At 42.3% G+C, this 15,163-nt stretch overlaps 1 protein-coding gene across 1 annotated transcript in view; it reads left to right on the top strand.

The window, feature by feature from the left end:
• The window catches only part of braf (B-Raf proto-oncogene, serine/threonine kinase), a 49,150-nt gene extending 34,817 nt beyond the window's left edge, over window positions 1-14,333 (top strand). The window contains exons 11-20 of the mRNA XM_083632047.1: window positions 1,163-1,299; window positions 3,183-3,300; window positions 3,644-3,728; window positions 7,796-7,972; window positions 8,159-8,205; window positions 9,103-9,221; window positions 10,002-10,133; window positions 11,049-11,183; window positions 12,595-12,748; window positions 14,209-14,333. Coding sequence (XP_083488173.1) covers window positions 1,163-1,299; window positions 3,183-3,300; window positions 3,644-3,728; window positions 7,796-7,972; window positions 8,159-8,205; window positions 9,103-9,221; window positions 10,002-10,133; window positions 11,049-11,183; window positions 12,595-12,748; window positions 14,209-14,231 — 1,127 coding nt within the window. The 3' untranslated portion in view covers window positions 14,232-14,333. The remainder of the gene's footprint in view (window positions 1-1,162; window positions 1,300-3,182; window positions 3,301-3,643; window positions 3,729-7,795; window positions 7,973-8,158; window positions 8,206-9,102; window positions 9,222-10,001; window positions 10,134-11,048; window positions 11,184-12,594; window positions 12,749-14,208) is intronic.
• The last annotated feature ends 830 nt before the right edge of the window (window positions 14,334-15,163 follow it).

Below are 15,163 nucleotides of genomic sequence, written 5' to 3'. Positions count from 1 at the left end.
CGCGCTCACAACTGAGCCCCTCTGTCCCTGTCTGTCTGTCTGTCTGTCTGTATAGTTTCTCCAACCGATTAGCAGCCAGGAAAGCAGCCCCTGACGCCAAACCATTCAGCAATCCGGGTTGGCTCTTCCCTGCTGTGGCGCTGAGAGCCGACAGCAGCACACAAACGCAGCACTCCGAAAATATAATGGTTGCGTGAGGCTGTGTGCAGTGTGGGGAGGAGTTTACGGGGGGAGGGGGGGAGGGGGGGAGGGGGGTGGTGCACGCAGGGCATCACACAACAACTACGTCACTACATCAGAAAATATTATCTTCAGACTCAGTGAATGTGCTTGAAATGCTGCATTTCACAAAAGGCGGATTATCTCAGCTAATAATTTGAAAAGCCTGAAAACGCTGAAAACAACCTATCTTCTCCGGCTCATAACTAAAGAACGGAAAATGGTATCAATAAACTTTTTTTTGCTGATGATACAATAGAGCCAGCTCGTTCTTGTGCGTGTTCGGTGTTTACATAGTAATATCACACAATATTCTGTGGGCCTCGAGAAATCACTGAAAACGCTCTGAAAACTCTGGCACTGGGAGCATCCGTTCTCCAAAAGTGGCTGGCACTGAATGAGTTAAGGTTAGGCTTATGGTTTGGGTCATGGTTGAAATTACTTTGAGCATGCTGGAATGCAAACCTTTAACCAAGTTGTTTTAGTTGCCTATTCACCTTATGTAGCCCTGCCCACTTGACCCATTGTGTCATGACTTCATGTTCAAAACGCCGGCTGTTTTACCTACTCAAACTAGTCTGACTCAGGTTTATGAGTCACAGGAAGTGTAAACACAATCGGAACTTCCGATTGTCTTTACACTTCCTGTTAGTCTCTCAAGCCAGACTGTCTCTACTACATGAGGTGAATAACATAACCCAAGTTGTTTTATTTGCATTTTCAAATTACCCGACATTTACATTCAAGTTTATGTTGCATCTTAATTACTCTAAATATAAGGTTACTAAAAATGGCAAGCATATTTTCAGTTTCGGCAACCAAAAGCGGATGCCTGGTTGCCAGCCTGGCAACCACTTTTCAAAGTTAGTGTTGAGCCCTGGCCGCTTCCTCTCCACCTCCCCTCTCTCATGTCTGTGTGTCTCTCCCTCCCCTCATCCCCCAGGGTCCACGGCAGGGCTGTCGGCCACACCCCCCGCCTCCTTACCTGGCTCACTGACCAATGTGAAGGTCCCGCAGAAGTCGCCGTGCCAACAGAGGGAGCGCAAGTCGTCGTCCTCATCTGAGGACCGCAATAAGATGGTGAGACCTTACACAGCATGGGCAACTTACATATTATATTGGATTTCCTCTAATGGTACATACAGACAGACTCCAGTGAGACGCAGTGGCCGCTGCGTGTAGTGCAGCTGTAGCATGCTGATGGGGGACTCCCACATCGGCTGCTGATTGTATAGACCAGTGATTCCCAAACTGTGGGCTGTGGAGGTACTGCAGGTGGGCCGCGAGTGGTCTGTCAACACAATTTTCGCGGGCAATCAAATGGCTGTAGCAGGGTCATTTTTAAAGTTACAGAGGAGATCCTGTTATCAGAAGAAACTAGAAGACAGGCATCCATTGGTACCAAGCATATTATGCTACCTTGTCGGGAAGCGGGCTAAATAACGCTCCAAACTTAGGTACAATTTTCAGCTCAATTTATCCGAATGAAAGTTGGTCCAATGGGTACCCAGGAGTCTCCGCTTTACAGATAAGGTAGCATTTTTCACAGCCTAGCATTAATAGCTTGTGGATTGATTTCTTCTGTTGTTGCTCATCACATTTTGTCTCATCAAATGTGTTGTGCATGCAAATACTTCTGATGTGTAAGGCGGGAGAAAATGTTGGCTATCTGCTTTTGGGTATTTTGCCAAAATGTTTTTGTATGTGGATGAATTATTAATTTCTCTTATGCCCAAGTTCACATGCTCTGTTAATCAAATAAACAATATATAAATATAAAAAACATGATGGGGAAATACATCATCTTAGTCTGGTGTGTTGATCAGAGTTGTGATTAAAGCGTTGGGTGGGCCCTGGAAGATTTTCACATTTCAAAGTCGGTCGCGGCATTCTTAAGTTTGGGAACCCCTGGTATAGACCACGGCGGAATGTGAACCGTTTGTCGCTACGAGCCCAGGGTCTGACAGACCTGCCCGGGTCGGGTGGTCTGCTGGATTCATTTTGTCGTTTTTATTTGCCCTACTATTATTTACCGGTACTCAACTTCTCCTCTCAGCCCCGGTGTCACTGTGTGTCGCTGCCCGGTCTCTGCTGACTGCTCGCCCTCCTCGCGGCAAAGCGTCTTCTCACTTCGTCACCAAAGTAGGAGCGCTTGTTTTGTTGCAGCAGATGTCCCGAATGAAAATGCGGCAGAATCGACGTCCTTTAGAAATGAGATCGGCGCTAGGTATGGAGTATGGAGTATGGAGCGTGATTTCGGGTTGTATCCCCCGAAAGTAGGATCGATCTGTACTCTCTCGCTGCGTGACCGCGTGCATGTTTTTCATGCAGACATCTGCTGCACCTACTACTGTCACAGCCTGATGCATCTCCCCCATCCACTATGACTGGAGCGTGGGGAGGCCACTGCATAGCGCTGCAGACTGTGTGAAACCAGCCTAATATTGGCCTTTATTTAACTCAAGTGCAGAGGGAACCAGGCCTTTATTTCTAATTGCCTCTTTGATAAGTATTTTGCTGATATTGTTTTCTGATCTGCTTCTGTTGGCGTTTGTTAGGGAGCCGACTTTTTTCTTGCGATGAGATGCATCATGACGACTGCATGCTCCAGAGACTTCTGTGGGGCGAGCCATCTTGTGACATACTGCCATCTTGTGGCACTTATATGTTACTACAAACTACAGTCACATTGTATAGCAGGCACCAGGAGTTTACTGGTATTCACCTTTGTTTTTTTGTTTTGTTTTTCTCTCTGCCTAGGCCATTATCGGAGACCTGGCTTAATTAACTAGCGGAATTGAAATTTAATTTGAATTGAATAATAGAATTGACTGCCATCTATTAGAGTAAATACGGTAGACTTTTCAGCTCTTGTGCTCAGATATCAGCATTTCTACAGCTCAGGGTAGTCAGCATTGCTGTGGTGTGAAATCTGGTTGGCTGACTGAGTTCCTCTGCAACAGAAAACCCTGGGAAGAAGAGACTCCAGTGACGACTGGGAAATACCAGAGGGTCAGATCACTCTGGGCCAGAGGATAGGTTCTGGATCCTTTGGAACAGTTTTCAAGGGAAAATGGCACGGTAGGTCCAACAATATACTCTTGTTTGTTTTTGGGGTTTTTTAGCCCTGATGTATTGGTGGAAACATGTTGGCAAGTTTTTAATCTATGAGCCACTACAATAAAGGTTTTTTAGTTGATACTCCTTCCTCTCTTTGATTTTTTCTTTCTTTTGGAATGCCTGGATTGTCCTCCTGCTTCCAATATACTCTTGTGTGTGCAGACGGCTAGCAGCTAGGGTCGGGCAGTAGTGTAGATTCTCCTGTCAATCATTCGACATCACATAGCTGATTCCTAGATGTGTTCATCCCATACATGGTTAAGTTTCTTGTGTAGAACTTGATCACATTGGCATCTCCTCACAGGGGATGTGGCTGTGAAGATGTTGAACGTCACTGCTCCCACGCCTCAGCAACTTCAGGCCTTCAAGAATGAAGTGGGCGTCCTCAGGTCAGTTCTGGCATCGACTTTTTATTCAGGAGCATCTCAGTACCTTCCTCATTTACAAGTCAGTACAAATTAACATCATGACTAGGGTTACATCTATCAATTTGTATGTTTGGGTTGATATTTAGGCATGCACTGCTGGTGAAATTCTGGGCCGATACAATGTTTAAAATCATTTGTCCGATAGCCGATGCCAATACTTATTGTTATTATTATTTAGTTGTTTATTTGTGACCAGTGTTGGGGGTAACTCATTACAAAAGTAACATAATATATATTACTAATATATTACTTTTAGCAGTAACTCAGTAATATAACTTATTACTTATATGATTTCAGTAATATTATATCAGTTACTTTGTCAAGTACCGGTAACTCAAGTTACAAATTGAGTTTTTTAATCAAAGCACCGGCATTTGTAAGGAGCCACGAGATGCTTCCCCCTTTCGTGACAGGTAAACAAAGAAATCTTTATATTAAAGAAATAACTAAACTATTTCAGCCCTTCATCACACTATCCGAACAAGCAAAAATGTAATTGTTCAATGTTGAATACTTGTTCTATTATTATCTTATGACATATGTTAAAAAATACACAATGAACAGATAAAATCCATACACCAGTATTACAATTGTCGAGGAATTAATACACAATAAAGTCCAGGGACTCCATTGTGGTCCTCAAACAAATGTATGAATCAACTGTTAATATTACCTTCTTTTGCATGAGAGATAAACATCGGCTACTGCCATGGGTGAATGTCATGCTATTTGCTGATAGGCCGATGGCAGTCAACAAGGCGAATACCTGCCGATATATGTATGGCCGATATATCGGTGCATCCCTATTTACATTGTCTTTTTATCAATCAATAAATACATTATCTGGCCCCATAATTGTAGTCCACACGTCGTCCATATGATGTTGGCTTCCAAACTATTCCTAATGCTAAAGCTTTTAGCTCTTATGCCCCTAAACTGTGGAATACCCTTCCCCTAGAGTTGCAGAACTCCTCTTCCACTAATGCTTTTAAGAAAAATCTTAAGAGCTATCTTTTTACAAGGGCATTTTCTTAACATTTATCTTCTTTTTATTTTAATCTGTATCTTGTTTTATTATATCTATCCTGGGCCCCATTTGTTCTCATTTTTTTTTTTTTTTTTTTTTTTAACTGTTTACTTTACTGTTTTATCTTTATCCAACTGTTTTATCTTTCTGTAAAGCACTTTGAATGGCATCTTATGTTTGAATTGTGCTATATAAATAAAGTGTATTATTATTATTATTATTAATGTCACAAATCATGCCCCTAGGCCAACCCCCTAAAAATCTGATTTTCAATGACAAAGATGCTCAGAAGTCATTTTTTGCAAGTCCAAGTCTAGTCTGAAGTCTTTGAGCTAGAGTCCAAGTCTTGTCTTTGATCACAAGTCTAAGTCAAGTCTCTTATGGATAAGAGTTCTATCATCTGCTGGATGCCATCTGGTCTGCTTAGAACACTGCATAGCTAAAAATAAGAAATTCAAAGCATGTACTGTATTATCCTCACTCATTTATCTATTAGCATACAGTATCAGCTTTGATTAGTTGACATTATTATTAGTAGACATTCCCTCAATGTTAATCCACCTAAAAAATAAAGATTGTTCACAAGTCCCAAATCTCGAGTCAGAGTTGAATCTAAAGTCTTTTGAGGACTAGTCTCAACTTGTCAAGTCTCAAGTCACTGTGTGCGCGACTTAAAGGCCCACTCCAGTCAGTTTTTCTCCCTGTATAACCGTTGGGTGTTCTATGAAAACGTACATGAGTGCACAGCACGCTGTATCAACGCACCTCATCATTTGCGTCAAAGAACTTGCATTGATAAAAACCGAAGGACTAATAGCTTGTTCCACTGCAGCATCAGTGGCCACTGAGGGCGGCATTAGCTCAGGAGGTACAGCTGACGCTCCGATTGGTCCAGGTCATGACTCACCAACACATAAAATCTCTTAAAAATGCCAAAATACACTTGAGTAAAACTAAAACTTTACCAAAATTACCCTTTTTCCCTGACAAAAACTAGATGTTAGCTAAATAGAAACAAAGATGCTATGACAAAAACTATGAGGAAATATATTGACATTTTCGTCAACAAATAAAATCTAGATGAACATGTTGGAGAGGGACAAATTGGGATGAGATCCACTAAGAAGAGAAGAAGAATAAGTTAAACTGTTGAATGTGTGTCTGTATTGCACATTCAAACCTTAATACCACTCCATAATAACAGATTATTAATAGATATTTTCAATGAGTTTGGACATTCTAGAGAAACATTTAAATAATGCATTACACCTTAACTACAGGCCTGTTAGATTTTAGTCAACTAAATCTAGCATAGATTTAGTCCACTAGAATCATATTATTATTTAGTCAACTAAAACTAGACTAAAACTAAAACAATTTCAGATGACTGAAATATGACAAAAACTAAATGGCATTTTAGTCAAAAGACTGACTAAACCTAAATCAAAATTTGCTGTCAAAATTAACACTGCAGCAGATGAATGTGAAAACAACCTTCCAGTGTCAAACTCTGCACCAGGGGCATCATGTAAGCCAAAAATCTGAGGGGGCAATTCAATGGGCATGATGCCTCTGCTCTGCACACACATCATTCTGCACAGTGAAGCTCAAACGTCCAACTGAAGGAACAAGAAGAAAAACACAGTTTTGACTTTAGGGACTCTTTAAATACAAAAAAATAAATAATGTAAACTGTTTTAAAGGGATAGTTCGGTTTGTTTGAAGTTGGGTCCTATCAGCTAGTCACATACACTAACGTAATTAGGTACAGTGTTCTGGACGCTGAGCGCAGTGTCTAACGAGATCCGGCACCCAGAGGAGCAGCCTCGCGCAGCCTCACCAGCTTTTTCTCTCTCAGTACTGGGGGTCAACAACTAAAACGTAATTTAGCCACCTAAAACACCTAAAACAACGCCCACCTAAACAAATCGATATCTGTGTACATGCACGCTCTATTTTGACAATTTTCAGCGCTTTACTTTTCCGCAAAACAGCAGTTTCATTCGCCACTGCTTTTTCTCCCAGCCGTACAACCACCGTATTCCTCCGCTAAAGCCAGCACAGAGCACAGAGCCGCGGTTTACAAAACAGGAAGAAGAGAGATAAAACACTGACTTACTTTAGAGACAACAAGTCACCTGGCCTCTCTGGTCTGGGTCGTTTTCCACAATTTATCCTGGGAATGGTGAATAAGGTTTGCAGCCAGGGCACCCAGGCATTTAGACAGCAGGCGCATCTCTCTGCCTGTTCACTCTCTGCAAAAGTTCCTCTCCTCTGTATTCTCTCTGGTTCATAATTGTATCCTCTTGTCACCAAGGTGAATGGCATATCATCCTCGCTATCAAAATCACTCATATTTTCGTCCGTGTATTCTATTTGTTGTGTCTTCAAACCGGGAGAAATAAAATAGCCTACCCCCAAATAACTGCGGAGTAATCCAGTGCTGCGGCTCTGACCTGGCTTTTAGCGGAGGAACACGGTAGTTGTACGGTTTGGAGAAAAAGCAGTGCCGAATGAAACTGCTGTTTTGCGGAAAAGTAAAGCGCTGAAAATTGTCCAAATAGAGCGTGCATGTACACGGATATCGATTTGTTTAGGTGGGCGTTGTTTTAGGTGTTTTAGGTGGCTAAATTACAGTTATAGTTTTAGTTGTTGACCCCCAGTACTGAGAGAGAAAAAGCTGGTGAGGCTGCGCGAGGCTGCTCCTCTGGGTGCCGGATCTCGTTAGACACTGCGCTCAGCGTCCAGAACACTGTACCTAATTACGTTAGTGTATGTGACTAGCTGATAGGACCCAACTTCAAACAAACCGAACTATCCCTTTAACTTGACAACATAAACATTCTAAATTGCCACTAGCTCACTGTTTCAGTGTTTGCTAATACAATAGCTGGCAGGAAATAAGCTTGGTTTCAAACTGTTCCCTAGCAACACAATTCCATGAAAACAGTCTATCCATGTTGTTGTGGTGACATCGTATCCTCTTCCCGTTTGGTACCAGGAAAACGCGTCATGTCAACATCCTGCTGTTCATGGGCTACACCACCAAGCCCCAGCTGGCCATCGTCACCCAGTGGTGTGAAGGCTCCAGTCTCTATCACCACCTGCACATCATCGAGACCAAGTTTGAGATGATCAAACTCATCGACATCGCCCGGCAGACCGCTCAGGGCATGGAGTGAGTGCTTATGCTTCACAAAACCTCAAATCAACACAAAATATCACCATAAAAATGCCTTGAACTGAAATATATAATTTTATATATATTTATACTGTATATATCGAGAGAGAGAGAGAGAGAGAGAGAGATATGTTGTTTGTTGGTATGATGGTTTGACTCACTGTTTTGGATTTTCATCCCCAGTTACCTGCACGCCAAATCCATCATCCACAGAGATCTGAAGAGTAACAGTATCCTTGCAATAACTATATCATAGAAATGCGTGCATGGGCTTTCGACGCCATCCTAATCCGCATGTATGAATACACCATCCACCCCCCATCCATCCGAACAAATGATCTTCTGCTATTTATAGATCTGCGCCCGCCGCGCACCTGACATTTCATACCTCTATATTGCTTTTAAATTATGTCAAGCAGCGAGTCTCGCATTGGGAAGACAAACTTACTGTTTCTGCTGCCATGGGATTGCTGCAGTGCAGGTAGGCTAAACTTGGCAGCTGTTGCAGATTATTTGTCCAGCACTTGACTGGTCCTCATGTAGCTTAAAACACGCTACACTGGATACTTATCATGACTGGATTGGCCTAGTCGTAGTCCTCATTGTCGCCATCAGTGGAGAACGAAGGAATCTCCTGCTCCTGTTGACGTTCTGGTGACATCATTTGCCTTTACATGGACCAAGAACTCAAGGCATGATAGGCATCCCAATCACATCCCTGTTTACCGCTACCATTTCCTGAATCTTAGAACTTGCTTGGTCCCAAGATAGTGCCTGACGAAGAATTAAGCTTAAAATATGTTCATAGACTAGAGAGTGTAATTAATATTAATTTTCCTCATTAATGATACACCATTTCTCCCACCTGCAGCAACAAGGGATTTCATTTGCCATTCATTTTTCCATAGACATTTTGTAAAATGCTTATAAAAATAGTTTTACTTGGTCAAACCAATCGATTCAGCCATATTTAGAATCAGGAGAGACCATATTTCACCCGGACCAAAACCTTTTGAGATATTTTTCTAGTAGACAGTTAGGGAGAAAATAGAACCTAATAGCACAAAGAACTGTGGATGGCGATTGAAAGAGCCAGAGGTGGTTTTTCTTGACTTCAGCCCCTCCAGATATCTTCCTCCATGAAGATCTGACGGTGAAGATCGGAGACTTCGGCCTGGCCACAGTCAAGTCCCGCTGGAGTGGCTCCCACCAGTTTGAACAGCTGTCTGGTTCTATACTGTGGATGGTGAGGAGACTTCATGCATTTTCACCAATTCTTGTTTAAAGGGGGACTGACCCCCCCAGATTTCTTGCAAAACGGTATTCTACTTGATTTGAAAACTCTGCAGGCAAGATGTACCCTTCTGTACCCTGGCAGAATAAACTGTCTTTATTTGTTGTAGAATGCAGAGGACATGTAACTGTTTAGTTAAACTCGCATTCCAGAAATATTGTATTTACCGCGCTGCTCTAAAGATAACGTAAGTGGCTCGAGACTGTTTCGTCCTGAAACCCACTCGCTTTGCACCAGAACACAATCGATTTGGGGGTGGAACAAGCCAGGATTGGCCAACGCCAGTGCCCAGAACTGTCAAATCAATGTGTGTGTTATAATAAATTATGGAATTATGGAAAACTAGTGCAGGGGACAGATTTTCTTTTTGTCAAAAGTGCACCGTACACATTCCCTGTGTCCGCTACACCCTTCCCATTCTCTGAGTGTTTAGTGTCCTATAGAGCAGTGCTTCTCAAATGTTTTCATGTCAAGGACCCCTAAACTGATACAAATTAGACCGCGGACCCGCATTTGATAAGATTTCAGAAAGTGTATGAAACCCATGACCCAAAACAGTGATACATTATGTCACTGTGTTACTTATGGATGGAAATGTAGTGAAAATAAATGATCCCCCTTTTTGCTGGGGTCCCCCTGGAACCAAAGAGAAGGACACCTGGCGGTCCCCTGACCCCACTTTGAGAAACACGGCTATAGAGGAAAGGTGTCTGACATGTCTGCCTCCCTCAGGCACCAGAGGTGATCCGGCTGCAGGATAAGAATCCCTACAGCTTCCAGTCAGACGTCTACGCCTTCGGCATCGTGCTGTACGAACTCATGTCGGGAGCACTGCCCTATTCTAACATCAACAACAGAGATCAGGTAAGAGAGGTATTAAGACAGCCTATTCTAACATGAACACCAGATCAGATAAGAGAGGCATTAACACTCAGCCTATTCCAACATCAACAACAGAGATCAGGTAATGGCACGTACAGACCACAAGATCCTTGTCAATCGTCAGTCTCTCTTCCTTTTACACTACTAGGCATCGAGCGCGTTGCGCTTGATTCCTAGGCTCGCCCACTGCGCGGGCCCGCCCACCCTGCAGCTCAGCCCTGCAGCTCGCATACGTAGCCACCCTGCGGTCAAGCTGCTCGGGCTCAGCTCGCCCGCTATGTGGGCTCACTTGCTCTTATGACATCACTGATGATGTCACAACTTCACATCACTGATGACATCACCTTGCTCTTATGACATCACTGATGTCACAATGCCTATGACATCATCAGTGATGTCACAATGCTGCTCAAGTGACATAACTGATGACATAACTTCCGGGACTTTATGACATCACTGATGATTCTCTGTTCTGTTTCAATTTTTGTCCCACTGATGATGTTCCAGTGATTCCAGTGATGTCACTTGAGCAATTGTGCATTGTGACCTCACTGATGATGTCATCAGTGATGTAATCTGTGATCATTACTGTAGCTAATTAGGGCAATCACCTATTAAAAAATACGGTATGCTCTTTAAATATGTATGCTCTTTACACCCCCTGAAAGTTTCAGCCCGATCGCATGTAAAACGGCATAGCTGTGGCCGGGACAAAAATATATAGTTTATTATTTTTTTAGTTCAATAAATGTATGATGTTCCCAAAGTCAAAGAGTAATCGTTTTAAGTCATTGTAATCTCAATATTGATCAAAAATAATGGTGATTATCATTTTGCCCATAATGTGGATCCCTACAAAGCATATTGAAATGAGCCATGAGCGTCTTTCCCCTCTAGATCATCTTCATGGTGGGTCGAGGTTACTTGTGTCCTGACCTGAGCAAGGTGCGCAGCAACTGTCCCAAGGCCATGAAGAGACTGATGGTCGACTGCCTGAAGAAGAAGAGAGAGGAGCGCCCCCTCTTCCCTCAGGTGAGACTTCCAAACAGACTGAACAAAAATATAAACGCAAAACTTTTGTTTTGCTCCCATCTTTACCGAGTTCAAATAAAAGATCTATCTATGTATTTTCTATGCAAACAAAAGGCTTATTTCTCTCAAATCTTATTCACAAATGTGTTGAAATCTGTTGGTGACACGTCTCCTTAGCCTACATAAGCATCCACCTGACAGGTGTGGCATATCAAGATGCTGAAAGAGTAGGATTATTGCACAGGTGAGCCTTGGACTGGTCACAATAAAAAGCCACTCTAGAATGTACAGTTTTGTCACACAACTCAATGCCACAGATGTCACAAGTTTTCCCATGTCGTAAGCATGTTGTTAGCATGTTAAAAACACAAGCTCACCAGTTGCATTAGAAGGCAGCATAACACTTTGGAGATGGCTTATGGTAGTACGAGTGACATGAACATTTAATTCACGGGCAACAGCTCTGCTGGACATTCCTGCAGTCAGCATGCCAATTGAACCCTCCCTCAGCAGTTGGACATGTGCAGCATTGTGTTGTGTGATCAAACTGCACATTTTCAGGCTTTTTCCTGGCTCAAGATGAGGCAGAGGTGGTACTACAGCCAATATTCACCCATTACTGATATGGCTGCCGAGTGCCGACATAGTGAATTTTTGAGCTGGACATAGACCTTTTCTATGTGGATTGTGACTATGCGTAAAGAGGTAAAGGTACTCAGAAGGCTGCTTTCTTGAACAAATAGGCCAATTTGATTAAAACATTTTTTTTTAACATTATACATTGTCAACTAGGGGTGTCACGATACACTCAGTTTACGATACACGATATTGGGTTCATGATAACGATACGATATTTTAACAATATTTTTTTGCGATCGATTTGTAAGTTGAGGGGCCATCCTCCTCAGGCTCACCTGTGCAATAATCATGCTGTTGAATCAGCATGTTGATCTGTCACACCTGTCAGGCTCACCTGTGCAATAAGCATGCTGTTGAATCAGCATGTTGATCTGTCACACCTGTCAGGTGGACGGCTTATTTAGGCTAAGGAACAGTGCTCAATGTGCATTATCCTACAATATACTGTATATCAACTGTACTATAGAATAAGGAAATGACAAATATGTACGGTGTGTACACATAGTACTATAATGTATACAGCAGTGTGAATAATTACTGTCATAGTCAACTGCAATAAGTAAGTTGTGATTTAAAGCATGTCTTTTCATGGCTTCTCTTCATGCTTCTCATGGTAGCGTTTACCTGGCTTTGCCACCAGATGGCCTCAGACTTTTGCAAATGGAAAGAAACAGACACAGACTTCTCAATGGCCTCCCGATAGAAGGGTGCGTGTGGTTGTTTTTGTAATGACGACGGATTTGACCTTTGACCTTGTGGTGTGTCGTGTCAGATCTTGGCATCCATTGAGCTGCTGGCTCGCTCCTTACCTAAGATCCACCGCAGCGCCTCGGAGCCGTCGCTGAACCGGGCCGGCTTCCAGACAGACGACTTCAGCCTGTACGCCTGCGCCTCTCCCAAAACTCCCATCCAGGCCGGAGGCTACGGTCAGCTCACAACACACACACACACACACACACTCACACACACACACACACTCACACACACACACACACACACACACACACACACACTGTGCTGATCCCATGAGCAGAGATGGGAAAAATACACACATTCATTACTTAAGTAGAAGTACAGTGAGGCTACTTGTGTAAAAAACTGGTAAAAGTAGAAGTACTGATTCAACTTGTTTATTCAAGTAAAAGTAAAAAAAAAAGTAGACATTCTGAAATAGGGTGAGGGGAAATCGATACAGCATAGTATCACAATATTTTGTGTGGCATTATATCGTATCACACAAATAGGAAGTATCGCAATATTTTATTATATAAATTGTCAGGTGTATACCGTACACACATTTATTACATGTTTTTATGACAGTGTTGGTCAGTCTGTCTGCTTGCCAATCCCATTTTGCTGCAATAAAAATGATTGAAGTGAGATGAACAGACTGGAAACTATCTCATTCGATCAAACAGATGATCAAAACAAAAAAACGTGTTTCCTTTGGGGACATAATTTGCAGTTGAAAAAAGGTAATAAATCTCAACATATCGCAATATCTTTTTAAATCGCAATAATGTATCATGGCTTAGGTATTGTGATAATATCGTAGTATCGTGGGGACTCTGGTGATTCCCACCCCTACTCTCAAAAATTTAAGTATAAAAGTCAAACGTTTTTCTACCGTCTGTTTCTGTGCAAAGCTAACTCGAACTTGTGTAATATAATTCGAAGACTATTCAACTTTAAAAAAAATCCTGCTCAAACATGTTTTAAGATGTATAAAAACTATACTTTGCTTAATAATTTGTGTGATAGGGTTCTTCCACAAAAAGGTGCACTTAATGCCTGAAAGCTGGGAGAGCGTGAGACGAGAGAGACAAACAAAGTTACATCATTTTTGTCTGCCGTGCATTAAAACTAAAGTAACTAGCCTGTTTTGAAAATGTAAGGAGTAGAAGTACAGATATTTGTGTTAAAATGTAGGGAATAAATGTGGAAAAGTTGTCAGAAAAATAAATGCTCAGTAAAGTGCAGATAACCTGCACATCCTGCTTACGTACAGTAACAAAGTATTTGTATTTAGTTTGTGCCCATCTCTGACACACACACACACACACACAGTAATATGAGTATGGTAACACTTTATACTAATGGTGTCATGATTCCTCAAATCCACGATTCCATTTGACTTTCAATTTAAACTTCCCCCCCAGCACAGATGGCTATGACATTGTTCGACTATTGAGTCTTGATTTGTAAAGATCAAGACTCAAAGCTTATATTATATTATATATTTGCTTGTTAAGTAGCAGCTACGCTGTCACTGTGTTGTAATTTAAATGTATTTTCTTTGTTTGTTCCTTCCTATCTATCAATAAGCAGTAATTAGGATGTTAAAAAGTTGCTTACTAATTCCTTCTTAATCTGTATTATCTTCCAGCGGAGTTTTCGGCATTTAAATAAGTGCTGTGGAAGATTCCAGCAGTCCATCCCTCGTCACCTCACAAAAACAAGTCTGTGTTCCTGCGGTGGATTCATTCATTACTGAAAAAAACATCTAGTCTCAAAGAATGTGCTGTTTTCTTCCTCTCTCAACCTGAAGAAGGCAGCCTCCGTTTTTGATGAAGCCACGCCGACAAACAAAAAATCAAATAAAAAAACTTGAATGACACAAAAGGAGAGAAAAATACAACTTAAAAAACCAACAAAAAGGAAGACACAAAGATATCTGAACCGAAGCAGTTTTGAGGAGGAGCCAGACTGGAGGAGGAGCCAGACTGGAGGAGGAGCCAGACTGCGAGCGGCATAGATGGACCGAGCGAGCAAGTCGGATAAAGGGAACGGGAGGCGGAGACGAACACGTCGGGAGAGGTCGAGACTTTTCTCACCATCTCCTCTCCGGTGAAGAGGGAGGCGCTCGGTTCAGCCGGGAACTGCACTTTGACCAACGGCCAAAGGGGGCGCTGTGGAAGAAGTGGCCCCTCCCCCCTTGCTGCTTTGTTGGTTGCATCAGATGGAGAGTCGGCTTACTTAAGCCAGTCCCCCGAGATGAGCTGGAGGTCACATGGGGTTAACCCTTAAAAGGAAGATGACTTGAAAGATAGATATTTTTTTATTTCTCCATTTCTTATTTCTCATATTTCCGATTTCAGCTAGCAGGGGAACGCTGACGTTCCGAGCTTTTTGTGTGTGTGTTTTTTTTTATGTTGATTTCATTTTGAAGAGACAGTAGCTAGTTTGTGATGGTTTTCAGGAGAACGCATTCCTCCCTGCGAACTGCGAACCACATCACGGAATTGACTTGCCTCGCGCAGCGCAGGAGCAAACAGGTATTTCGCTCGTAGCTCTTTGCTTTTGAAATGAAGCGAGCTCCACGCTGACCAAACTCTACAGTA

This window comes from Poromitra crassiceps (genome assembly GCF_964638095.1).
Source record: "Poromitra crassiceps genome assembly, chromosome: 2".
NCBI classification, from domain to species: domain Eukaryota; kingdom Metazoa; phylum Chordata; class Actinopteri; order Beryciformes; family Melamphaidae; genus Poromitra; species Poromitra crassiceps.
This window is presented reverse-complemented; position numbering and strand designations above follow the sequence as displayed.